The 13706-nt window shown below is 37.3% G+C and overlaps 1 protein-coding gene across 3 annotated transcripts in view; it reads left to right on the forward strand.

Annotated features, from left to right (window-relative positions):
- dmd (dystrophin) overlaps window positions 1–13706 on the forward strand; it is a 235127-nt gene that overhangs the window by 181418 nt on the left and 40003 nt on the right. For all 3 annotated transcript variants that reach the window (XM_087791572.1, XM_087791573.1, XM_087791574.1), the window contains 6 exons: window positions 1292–1448; window positions 2021–2132; window positions 3428–3696; window positions 4131–4277; window positions 10678–10732; window positions 12294–12357. In XM_087791572.1, the coding sequence (XP_087647698.1) occupies window positions 1292–1448; window positions 2021–2132; window positions 3428–3696; window positions 4131–4277; window positions 10678–10732; window positions 12294–12357 (804 nt within the window). The remainder of the gene's footprint in view (window positions 1–1291; window positions 1449–2020; window positions 2133–3427; window positions 3697–4130; window positions 4278–10677; window positions 10733–12293; window positions 12358–13706) is intronic.

Raw genomic sequence — 13706 nt, forward strand, 5'->3', positions numbered from 1 at the left:
ATTATCACTTTTATATGATAATTATGACTTTAAATCTGACGTAATCTCAAGAATTCTCACTCTAATATTAGAATTATCACCATCTCAGAATTATCTCTTCAAAGTCAGAAAACATTTCCAACAGAATTCTCACCTATAAATAAGAAAACCTTAATCCTAGAATTTTCACTCTAATCTCAGTTTTTTTTTCTTTGAATCGCTTTAATCCCAAAACTCTCACTTTAAAATCAGAATACAAACAACCCATTTTCCCATAAACTAAGAACTGTGGGGAAAAGGATTGTCTCGCTGTGAGGGGCTGACAGGAACAATACCCAGGAGTGATGCAGAACAACACGACGACTATAAGTCATTTCTTGTTTGCTTGAGGAGTTCCAGAAGACGTTTTATAAATAACTTCAGACTAAAAAAAAAAAAAAAACCTTCAAAAACAAGTATATTATTACATTAGTATGTATTTGTAAAGTAAGAATTATGACGTTTGAGTCAGAACTTTAAAGTGACAATCCTTAATCCCTTTCTGTCACATATTATCACAAATTATTTATCACATTTAAACTTTCAAATACTGGATATTTATGAGGGAATTTATCCTAGGTTGATAGATGATTATGACCACAATGAGGCCAGTAAGGATTTATGTATTTTTCCTATGATTTACTTGAGAATCATTGTTCTTAAATGCATTATATTTACTATAAACCAGATCCAGGCTTTGCTATATTCCAACATCAGCTATACCTGTCCACACATTCTATAACAGGCACTGATTTATTTAATAGCATTTCGAGGTTCAAGTAGTTCTGTTTGTATGTCTTTCTTCCTCTTAATAAGATAAAAAGATGGTAAAAGTTCTGGATGTAAACTTGATTTCTTGATCATTTGTTAAACATCAACCTGCCAGACCCACATAGAACTTTAGATCTAGTACTGTATAATCATGGTATATTTTGTTGAAGTATAAATCAAAATCAAAATAATCTTTAGCCAAATTTAAGAAAAAAAAACTATAATACTCATAATAATTCAAATGCATGACATTTTTTTTAACTGTCTTATCCTTTTTGTTAACCTAAAACACAACAACAATTCTGACAAAATACAAACTATTATTTTGAGATGAATGAATTCAAACTTGTTTCATACATTTTTTTTATTTATTTTTTTATTATATATTTTTTATGTTCTCGTGACAATTCATCTCATAGTGCGTCAGCACATCATCGTCACAAAAATAAACCTGTGTTAAGGCTGTCCGTTTTATTCAAATCTTGTTTGTGTATGTTTCAAGGGCCCACTTGGAGTCGGAGATGGCTCCTTGGAAACGTCTCCACATGTCCCTGCAGGAGCTTCTGAACTGGCTGAGACAGAGAAGTGAGCAGCTGGATAAAGAGCCACCAGTCGGCGGTGACGTGCCCACAGTGCAGTCACAATTGGACACACACCGGGTAGGAAAACACACCTACACACTCATATTAGCAGACTTTTTAGTATTATATGTTATAGTTAAATATGTTGCCGCCGACTATTTAATTTATCGTCTATATATTTACTGTATTTATCCTTCTTACAACAGAGCTGTTGTGAGTTAGTGGAAGGTAAAAACATACATCACGATGCATTTTATTCTAAAAGCCTGGTGGTTTTATCACCAGAGTTGACACATGGGACCCGGGGCTCACTTCCTGTTGCTGTCACTCATTATGCAAATGAAGCGCTATTTGTGATAAATGGAAAGCAGAATTCTGAAAATTACATTTGACGCTCAATTTTTGGTAAAAGGGGCGAGATGATTGGCGCTTCTGATTTGATCATTTCATGGCTAAAAGCTTCAATTACCTTTCAGAGTGAGGAAAAAATATAGATCTTTTTTTTTGTATCTATGGTAGAATGAAGCGCTTGATCCATTTATGATTTAATAATAAAGTTGATCAAATGTATTCTTTTATTGCCTCCAATGTCTAACAAACGTTTGCAGCATGAACAATTTCTAATACAGTGTGTGTTCATTCCTGTGTAGAGCTTCAGAAGGGACTTGAGAGCCAAGGAGCCTGTGGTGAACAAGGCCCTGGACGATGTGGGAATCTTCCTCTCCCAGCTGCCAAGAGAAACACCATCACCAGAGCAAAGAGGTTCGACCCGGCCCCTGCTTCACACAATTCTCTCTGTTCTCCATGCAAACTTGGCACAGATTCTCTTACCAGGGTTAAGTTGGTCCCCCTTCGAGCTGCTAGACTCTCTTTGATCTTACTAATGCTGGCAGGATTAAGAATTAAAATCTGCAGTCTCCGCTATAAGCTCTCTTATTTAGGTTAGGTTCAAGAAACACGTGTGTTTGCATCCCCAGCCGATGCTCTGCCCCATTTAATCACAAGGAAATACATATCATGAGATCAGCATTCTTTCGCCAGGGTAGCGCAAATTACAAAGTTTAAGTTAAGGTCAGCGTGAATGAAAATTCACCAGGAACAGTCTGGAAACTGGGACAATCATTAATTATTAAATACATGGAAAGTCATTATGAAAACATGTAACTGTTACATCAGGAAGCATGAAGTGGTACATTATTCCCTTTGTTTTCTGCCCAAGCTGCTACCTCCATTCTTCCCATCTGCTGCTTTCTATTGTGAGCTAAAATGATTTTAGTTTTATCTTATCAAACCAATGTCGGCAAAAAGGTGGGATGCTGTCACATATGGAATATCAATAAGTGGAGATACACAATGTGGAATCATTTTTTATTTTTCCCGTATTCATTTGTAATTCATGTTTTAATGGAATATCAGTGGTTAATGAATCAGAAAATTAATAAAATAAAATATCTTAATTTCAATTTGTCAATTTATACTTCCATTTTATTTTATTTTTGTTTTTGTTGTTTTTTCATGAGTCATATTTTGACTATGATTTCTATTAGTTAGATTTTTTAATCGTTCCGAGACTGTCATACTTCAGAAATAAATGGGAAAATATTAAATAAAACAGATTAAAATTTGAATTAAATTCATAAAACCTATGTACTGTAACCGATTGTTGTTTCTGTATTTATCTCCACTTTAATTTGAATATGGGACTTCTGTCTCCCAGGTACCATTATTCTTAAATCTTATCAATTCACTGTTTTATTTCTTAATAACAACACTGGTTTGAACACATTCAAACGTGTTACTTTTACAAATAGTATAAGTAATATTGATGAGTGGTTTGTGAGACAATTAGAGATAGTAGTCATGGTAATAAGATATAGTATAATGTTATGTTATTTAGTTCATTTCTAATTTGTTGTTATTATTTTATTGGCGGTGCCTTCTTGTACTGCAATCAATTTCATCTTGTAGATTTTTTAAGTGTTCAATCCATGCAAAAGTAAATATAAATGAACCTCCACAGTGTTTTTTAAAGTGAATATTTCGCCCTTGTCTGCTAGACATCAGTCCGGAGGAGCGTGCACACAATGTGGGACGTATCCTGCGAAAAGAAGCGGACGACGTGATGTCCAAGTGGGCCCAGCTCAACAACAACTCCGCCGAGTGGCAGAGGAGGCTGGAGCTCGCCCTTGAGCGCTTGAGGGAGCTGCAGGAGGCCGAGGACCTGCTGGACGGACAACTGAGACAAGCGGAGATGGTGAAAGAGGCCTGGGAGCCTGTTGGAGACCTGCTAATCGACTCGCTGTCAGAGCACATTGAGAAAGTCAAGGTCAGATCGCAGCTCAATAATGACCCAGATCTGTCAGCGCCGGCGCGATGTGTCATGTGTGCCAGCGACCGAAAATATGACGCGCGGCATCATGACAGCAGCAAAATGGATGCCAATGTCAATCCTGGTGCATTCATCTTGTGAAGTGAAAGAGAGATGCTTTAACAAGATGTGTGTTCGTGTGGCTTCTTTATTTCAAGTCCTTGAAGTTGTGAATTAAAGATTCTAACAGATAAATAAATATAATATGCTTTATTTTATATTTTTAAGTCCCGGGGTCAAGGTGACCCGAAGCAAATGTGTTTGTTTGTTTCCGTGTCCTTTGGTCACCAGGACCCTGAGATAACACAAGTGATGACAAGAGTTTAAAGGAACAGAACATCAGGAACTCGATCTAATTGTGTCTTTTATTTTTCTCTCCATCTTCGTTGTAGGAATTTCAGGAAGAAATTGCTCCAATACAGGAAGACGTTTCTCATATGAACCAGTTAGCATCTACTTTTGGCCCGCCCGACATCCAGCTGTCTTCTAGCAACCTGGATCGTATTGAAGACCTGAACACACGATGGCGACTGCTGCAGGTACACACGCAACCACATGAAATAAAAGTATATTAGAATCTACATCTAAATAAATACAGAGACACTGCCTCTGAGCGTCTGAAATATATGTTTTAAACCAACTTTTGCAAACTTATAAATCATAAAGTCATGAGACTCTGTTATAAATCTATTTTTTATCAAGATGTCCGTGTGGAAAGAAAAAAAAATCCGTAATAATGTCACAGAACTGCAAATCAGGCTTCTGATTGGCACAAGCTGTCACTCGAGGTGACGACGGCTGTCATGTAAGTTCCACTAATGGCGCGATGCCCCAGCCACAGACAGACACCTAAGTGAAGCCACAGTGACGGCACCAGACTGCTGGTCCCTTTGAAGCTACCATCTGACCAGATGCTGACGCATGACACACACACACACACACACACACGCACACACTGACGCACACATTTTGTGGGTTGGAACAAAAGACCAACTTCTGTTTGTTTACAGTCATCACGTCTGTTTATTCTGAATATTTTTAATGAAAAAAACAAGTGACATTCATGCTAAACACGTTAATGGCGCATCTCCATGTGATTTGACGTCAGATGGTGCTGAGGTGATTCGTATTCCGGTCTATTTCCACAGACACCACTGATATGAAGCAAATTGTCCTTTTAAAGAAGGGAGTGTTTCATTTGGATGGAAAAAACGATTCTGCTGCCAGTTTTCCAAACGCCACATTTCATCACAGGTGGTTTATTAGAAGCGACATGTTTGCCTCGGAATTTTGGCACCGCTGTTGATATCAGTGTGGGCAGGTCTGGACTTGAGCCAAGTAAATCCTTGTGATATAAAGCTTTGACTTGAAGTCTCTTCGCGGGAGCCAAAGAATAACCATGTTTGGTTGTGTACAATATTGAGCTTCGGGGTTTATTAAACCACCCATTTATGATCATGAACTCACAAAATCTCAGCCTAATGAAAATGTTGAGCTCTGCACGTCCACTTATTAACATACAGATTGCAGCAAAGTATCATAAAATGGTCATTACTCCCCCTTTAATTATGATGGCTTTCTCCAAAGGAGAACTTTCGTGCACGTGCACGTGCGCTTTACAGCTTATGTCACCACCGAAGAAAAATAAGGGAGCTGCGTAAATGACCCTCAGTTTTCTAGGACACTTGCAAATGAGTTTGTGGCTCTGGTTTTATCAAAACTTTTTTTCCTGGAATGATTTCTACTTATCATGAGTAAAGAAGTTACCAATCAATGATAACCTAGTAAGTAAGTGAGTAAGTAATTTGTATTTATATAGCGCTTTTCCAGACCAGGGTCACAAAGCGCTTAAACAATCAAAACAATACTCAAAAAAGTACATACTTTAAAGATCAAGATAATACTGAGAACAACACAGGAGTTCGAGAAATTCAAGGAAAAGCCTGAACAAATAGAAATGTCTTAAGGTGTTTCTTAAAGGAGTCCATCAAGCGCAAAGAGAGAGGAAGATCGTTCCAAAGCTTAGGAGCAACAGCCTGGAAGGATTTCTCTCCTCTGGTCCTGAACCGTGTGCGTGGAACCATCAGTAGATTCTGATCCACAGACCTCAGAGCCCGAGCTGGGGTGTAAGGCTGGATCAGATCACTGATGTAAGAAGGAGCCTGACCATGAATAGATCTGAAAGTAAGAACCAGAATTTTAAAGTTGATCCTGATCGGAGAAATGTGAGTTCTTCTACTAGAGCAGGTCAGAGTACTCGCTGCAGAGTTCCGAATCAACTGCAGGCGAGACAGCTCCTTCTTGTGACATGAAAATAAACTGTTACAATAGTCTAAACAAGAAGACACAAATGCATGGATTATAAACTCCAGATCATGTTGTGACAACATTTTCCTAAATTTAGAGATTAGTGAAAAACCTTTGATTCCAGTTTGTACCTTTTTGAACATTTATTAAATTGTTTTCAACAGAATTAAAGAGAAAAAATAAATATATGTATAACGTATGTTGTAAGATACAAGTACTTTGAGATGAGTTTTAAAAACCATAATTCTTAGTGATAAAAATTAGATTATGATGAGATATAAAATGTCAGAGATTTGGTTAAATGTAAAAAGCTCACCCTGTGATAAAATAATTTATATAACATTTGTAAAAAAAAAAGGAAAAGAGTGTGACGCAAATTATCACGCGAATAAAACGCATGTGTGACTATAAATAGCATGGAAAGAGACTAAATTAAAAGGCAGTCCATGCTGAAAACATTGGGAGCCTCTGACCACTGCATGGATGATCAGCGAGGGCTGGTGAGACCAGGTGGCTGCTGCGCGGGGCATAGCTGAGGTGGTGACGACGGAGGAGACACTCTCAAGGGTACTGGTGTGTTGGTTCTCAGGTAGAGATTGTGTTTAAATTAAACTTTCAACAATGACGCTGTAGATCCAGAATCTAAACCGATAATTCTCACAAATATATGCTATATAATGATCTATGAATACATTTGTATCTATGAAGAAATTACCCTTCTTCTTGGACAGGTGGTTACAAGACAGAGCCAGGTTGTAAATGTATTGAAGGTTGGTTCTTACCAAGTTTAACCAAGTTCTAACCAAAGACACAACTTTCAGGCCGTCAGGTAGAGAACATTGAATAGAATTCTTCTTGAGGCAGCCCTCAACAACTAGAGGAAGGTGTTCAAACTAAAAGTGAGTCTGTTTTCCCAAAGCAGAGCGTTTACAACCCGCGACTGAAAACAAATCTTTCGTCCTGTCATCCCGCGTTTCACAAATTTTTACCACATCTTTCTGTGAGAAGCTAAATCAGATGTTTGATATGAAAGAAATGAATCTTAGCTTTCCAAGCGAGGTCCCACAACATCTTTTAGTCTTTTTACTTTTCTTATTTCTGGATACAAATATACAGAAAAAGCAGTCCTAGTAATCTCGTTTAGAGAAAAGGATCTCCCGATTCTTTCCAAAAGATGTATCTTTCAATTTTTTTCATTTCTTGAAGGTTGACTTACCTAGGTTTTTAACACCAAAAATAAATGCTCTAAAACATTCTTTCTTACCAAGTCCTTCAGTTAGAATTTCCAGTTATAGACACTTTTTATTATTTTCAGATTTATACCGAATACCTTTCAAACCAGCTCTCTTTCATGATTCTAAAAGTGTTACTGATAAGTACAAGATCTAAAAATCTGCCTTCAGTCACCAAGGTCTGATCCACAGCCCTTAAAGCATAAGACCTGTGTGTCACTTGATTTACATTTCTGATGCTGAGTGATTAATAAAAAAATGTCTACAGTACAGGCCAAAAGTTTGGACAAACCTTCTCATTCAATGCTAATGTTTTCAGTATTACTTCCATAAAATATTCTCACAGAAGGCATCAACTATGAATGAAATAATTGTCTTGTATTCTAGTTTCTTTAAAGTAGCCACCCTTTTTCTCTGATGAGGGCTTTGCAGACTTTTGTTATTCTTTTAATGGCCTTCAAAATAAAGTCACCTGACATGTTTTTTTCTTCACAGGTTTGTCTTTTCAGGGTTACTTAGTGGATTTTCTTTTCTTTGTAATGGGGTTGGAACCATTAGTTGGTGAATGCAGAAATCACACCTATTGGATAATCCTATAATTCATTTTATTTAAAGAACCAATACGCTAGATAAAGAGAAATAAGTGGCCATCATTACCCTAAGAAATTAAGATCAGTCAGTCCTAAAAATTGCAAAAACTTGATGTACCCAGAAGGTGTGTCCAAACTCTTGGCCCGAACTGTAATTATCCTTTTATCCAGCATAAAAATGCTAACTTTCTTTGCAATATACAGTTTATTTCTCTACAGTAGGGGGTGTTGAACTCCATCACACAAAGTCCCAAAATATTATAACAGTCCTTGTTTAGAGACGGACAAAATGTATATTCACCAAACTCAATTCCTTCCTCTTTGGATTTACTTTAATTGTATATCTGCATAATTCATTGATACATTGATAATCTGTTACTTGGCTCAAACGGTGATGTCTATATTAGTCACAATATGAACTAGAGCATCTATCTACTTTGATTTTAAGAGAGTTTCCCACCGGGCCACATACAAAGACTTGACATGCCAGATTTGATACACATGCTCTACAGTAATAGATATATTTGTCCCGTTTTCCCAGAACTAACATCCATATTTAGTTAAATTTGCTTCGTATTTTGTTTAGTTGCAAAAGAAAGTTCATCACGATAAATAAAATGTCAAACTCAATTTTCTTTCTAATGCACACACACACACGGGCAGCTTAACACGGAGGTCTAATTTGTGACGACCATGGTTAAATGAAAAGGTCTTGCGTCAGATGAGCTGATTCATAGACCTCATTCAAGCTTCCATGTTGTTGATTTATCGGTTACAACAAGGGTCCTCTGAGTAATTACAACAAATTCCTACTCAACAATACTACCCGTCTCGTCCTTTTACTATTCTAATTAGGTTTCTGTGGATACCAGGAAAAACAAGTCGAGCAGAGATGGCTCGGTTGAGGTGGACTCGAAGGTAATTTTAATTTCTGAATTGATCATCAAAGCATGGAAACGGTACCAGTCATTAGTTGGGTTTATTTCATCTTCATCCCGTTTTTTCAACGCTCATTCATACACACAAACACACCCTTTTTTTTCTCCTGCTAATAACCCTGGCCTCCCCATCTAAGAATCTGAATAGTTAATCCACGAGTCTGTCCACTCAGGCCGGATAATAACTTGCTGCTATCAAAGAACGATGAGGTGCTTTAAAGCTTCTGATGATTCACTTTTTTTTTAACATCCTGACACAAAAATCTGCTGCTAATCAGCAAGTGCCAAAAGCTCTGGCCAGAGCTACATGTGTTGCTTGGGAACATTAGATGGTTGAGCATTATGTCCGGTTGCCACAATGATTATAGTTACCGAAGCTTCCCTGTTCAGGGCGAAGATGACTGCCAAGTGTTGGTCCCTCACCGACGCTGAGCCCAAACTGGCTACTGATGTGAAAGCAGATCCAGTTTGCGAGGATTTGCTTTATCGGTGCGGCTGGAAATTGTCTAATAGACATTGATGAATCTTTCTCATAAGTGTTTTTTTCTTATCGTACATTTTCTGAAGTCCTGCGGGACAAGGAGAGATCGTGAACCTACAGAACCATGTTGTTACCGACCATTTCAGAGTTGCATTATCGTGGGAAAGCGTTGTCAGTTGTGCCATCTTTGAAATTGCCACCTATATTTAAAGTGCATCTTGGGGACCTGTTTGTCTGTTTTCATCCCTGCGCTCCATCTTGTACTCTCCAGTGTTTGGGATCACTTTCATCCAGAAGTGAAACAGATTGGCCCTGTGCTCCGCTCTTGTACCTACACAGTGGTGCTGATTTGGCACAATTATCTCGACTCCATCTAGATGGACAGCTCATTTAGAGACACAGAGGAGACACACCGGAGAACACATCCCCTAATTTCTTCACTGCAAACTGAATTATCGCCCCCATGCTTGTAGCGCCGTCGCCTCCATATCTCTCACTTATTCACGCCTGGATTTCATTCTCCATGTTTCGGTTTTTCCGCAGCCCATCGTAATAATTTTGATATGTTATTCCTTTAATTTTTCATAAAGTTGGCTGTTAGTGTGACGTAATTTACATGTTTACTTTTTTATGTTTGCTGTTTGGTTATTATAGGAAGAGAAAAATAACTTAAACTACCATTTAAATAAGTAATATTTATTTATATATTTAAAAATGACAAGCAATAATCTCAACTTAATAACATTAAATGACTATATCTTCTGCAAAAAATTTACTTAAGACTTAAGATGATTTCAGAAATGAATAATATGTAACAGGGCCGGGTCTAGGCAGGGGCAAGAGGGGGCCTGGCCCCCTCAAATAAATGTTGTGCCCCCTCAAACTTACATGTAAGTAAGTAAGTAACAGCACAATGCCCCCTCAAGATTTGTGGCTGCCCCCTCATACATGCCTGTCTAGACCCGGCCCTGATATGTAAACATATCTTGAATTAAATGTCATATTTTATCCTGTATTTATCTATTTTCTTACTTTATTTATTTTTTATTTAAATTACCTTAAATAAACAAAAAAGGAAAACAGAATTTAGATTTGTGCTACAAGTGGCATTAATAAAATCAAATTTAAATATAAAAAAAAAACAAAATCAAAATGTTTTGGTGAATATTGTTTTTCCCCATTTTTTGGTTATATTTCAGCATTAAACTGGCTGCACAAGAGGCATTGCTTCAATTTTTTGTTTATAATTTAGAATATACCTAAATGTCATTCAGTTGATTCATACATGTTTGGGGAAAATATTGCTTTTCTTTTAGATTGTCTTCAAACTGACTTGTGTCACTTGGTATTTGACAATATAATGAATGTTTATTTGGTTCCCGCTCTGACAGATTGGCATCACAGAACATCTGAAGGAGCTGACAGATGCTCACAAAGACTTCCTGGGTAAGAAGCATTCACAGGAGAAAAAATGTAACAAACTGAATTTGCATCTGTTGATCAGATAATTTCTGCTAGTGATGATGTATTTTCGTGAGGAACCAAAGTCCTGCTTGTTTTCAACATTGTGTGTTTGTGTGTGTTTATTCTGATCAATGAAAGGACAAAAGGAAAAAGAAGCATCTTGGCTTTTCAACAGCTTGCTGATAGACAATTTAAAGAGCAGTCAGCAAGTCAGAGCAACAACCTTTTCGGCTTCATTGACCAGACTTAAAATACCGACACTGAATTCCAACACACAGTTAAATGACTTTTTCATCCAAAAACATTTTTAAAAAACGCATCAGCTGCTGAATCAATGACACAAGCAGGTCTTTTCAAAACACACTTTCTTGTGAATCACCATAACAAAACATGTAACCTGCTAGATCAGGTGTAAAAAACTTAATCACACAAGGGGCAAGAAAGTATGAGTAAAATTGCGTGGCTCAATCTTTCCTAAATCAAATTCCTCTGACAGTCCTTTGACAAAATTTTCTGTTATTGTAAGTCTTTTGTGTCCAAGATATTCTGAAAGAAAATAAGTTCTGGTAACCACTTACGTAAAGTAGCATTTCTTTGCATAAATATAATGCTTTCGATACTCAACAAAGATGGCAGATTGGCCAATTTTTTCTAATAAAGGATCTCAACATGTAGACTCTATAAACTGCTGTTCCTCATCAGTGCTTTTTATTACAGTTCATGTTCAGAGTAGTTATGCAGGCCACAGATGAGCATTTCATGACATCACTCGTTATAAAAAGCAAGTTTTTGTAAACTCACTGACTGGTTTGTGTTTTATTTAGAAACAGAGAACTATTTCAAAAGTTAGAGCTTCAATTGAAGCAGTGCATTATGGGATTTATAAGGGTAGGAGTGTTTTTTTCTGGTGGGGAATTGAAAATGGATTTTAAGAAAGCAAGTTGGCTGTTTGTGACTCGCAGGTTCTAGGTGAAGATTGGTTTAAATTTAAGATTTATAAATTTAAAATGTTTTAATAAACAATGTTGTATAAACCACAAGGGTCGATGAAGAAGAAGTCACAATGAACTTTATGCTGCGGTGGGTGATTCTAACAAATCAATTTCATATCACACTGCTATATTAATGCACACTGTGTGTTTTCTCAAACTCGCCCCATGATGCATTCCTTCTGTTTTGAACCATTTTACCTGTGGGGCACAATTCTGCTGGTGGGGCGGGTAGCTGCTGCCGCGCGAGCTGATTGGCCGCAGATGTGAGCCAACTGTGCTGACAATTCCCAAACAGCAAAGTCTGTGTTAATGGTTTTATGCGCCAACTCTCGTGGGCAAAATAAGCAAGATAATTAGCCATATTTCTTGTTTTCTGCTGCTGTTCATTTTTCACTTCTATTACTTTGAAGAGAACTTTTGGCCACATGATGTGTTTTGCTAGCAGCTACACAAACACTTCCTGAACAGTGTGCTTTTGTTGACAGTTTTAAAATTAGAGTCAGCGCTGTGGTTTGTTGTTGACCCTTCTTTTTCTTTTTCCTTTTTGTCAGCAGGGTCTGTTGAGAGCCCCTTTGAGCAAGGCGTTTCCCCGAACAACGTGCCCTACTACATCAAGTAAGTGCAAGAACTGTGTGCACCCGGACCACTCCAGACAAGCATAGACTTGTTTCGAGTGACAGATTTCAATATATTAACATTGTGGTTTCCTCATGCTTTTAACTCCTATAGTTTAATCCAACTAACAGGTCAAAAGCTTTCATTGTTCGCCAACAGCCACATTTGCAGAAGTGACTCATAGATCTCACCATGTAAGAAAGTCAAGGTCGCAAAGCGCTGGAGACTTTTCTCAGCTTAAGCGGACAGAATGTCTGTGTTTTATTGTCATTTATCAAAATGTCTCAGGATTTGTTGAGCATCTGTGTTACTGCTGCTTTGGGAAGTGACCATGGCAGCCTCCTAACAGCAATGAACGCTTTAATGAGTGTGCTGACATCATGTGTTTGCTTGGTCATTACGGAGCTTCAAAGTCATTTACAACGCAGCGAACAACTTGAGTTTTTTCCCTGTGAAAAACCCACAAGTAGAAATGTTGGAGCGGAGGTGCAGTCAGAGCAGGTTTGAGCCTCCATTCATCTCGGAGGAATAGAGCTAAAAGCATCGACTTCCAGCTGAAAACTGACCCTGTCTTGTTTACTTTCTGTACAGTTCCGTGTAAATGAAGTCTGACAGGTGAAATTGCAATGTCGGCCCTGAAGGATTGTCCTGTCATTCAGGAAATATTAACTGTTTTTATATGGGTTTTTTTTGTAAAAGCCACCCTGCGTAGCAAAGAGGGATTTGTAAAAAAAAGATTCGGCAGACAGGGTTAAATAGTTTTGCTGCAATATTTTGTTTCATAATTCTGTTTCTGATGGACGATGGCTGATGCCAGACAGATCTTGACAGCACTTTTTGATTTATTTCATTTTATTTACGATGGTGAATAAAGTGAATGGATACTTGGTCAAAACTGTCCATTTTGATCCAGATTTCATCAGCCATTTTTTTAAATTAAATATAATGCTTTTAAATTTATGTTAAAAAAAGGTTTCTTTATATGTATTACAACATTCACCTGAAATTAAATCTAAAAGAAATTCTCACAGAACCAAAATATATGTAGATAAGTCATGTTCAGATTTGTGAATTACATTAATGTTATAATAAAACATTGATTTATAATTATTATTGGTTTAGTTGAATGAAAATCATCCTGACTCTTACTTTTAACTGGAGATCTAATCTTAAATAGTGTTGAGCTCATACAGTATCTACACCAGGAAAGCACTGAAGCAACCAGACCCCTGACAAGAAGATATTTTATTATGTATTTATTAAACACAGCAAACTTTTGTGAAATACGTGTTGGCTCAAGTCAAATATAAAATACTTGACCTGACCAGGAATTTAACCTACACCTAGTG

Source organism: Callionymus lyra, chromosome 5 (genome assembly GCF_982586985.1).
Source record: "Callionymus lyra chromosome 5, fCalLyr1.hap1.1, whole genome shotgun sequence".
NCBI classification, from domain to species: domain Eukaryota; kingdom Metazoa; phylum Chordata; class Actinopteri; order Syngnathiformes; family Callionymidae; genus Callionymus; species Callionymus lyra.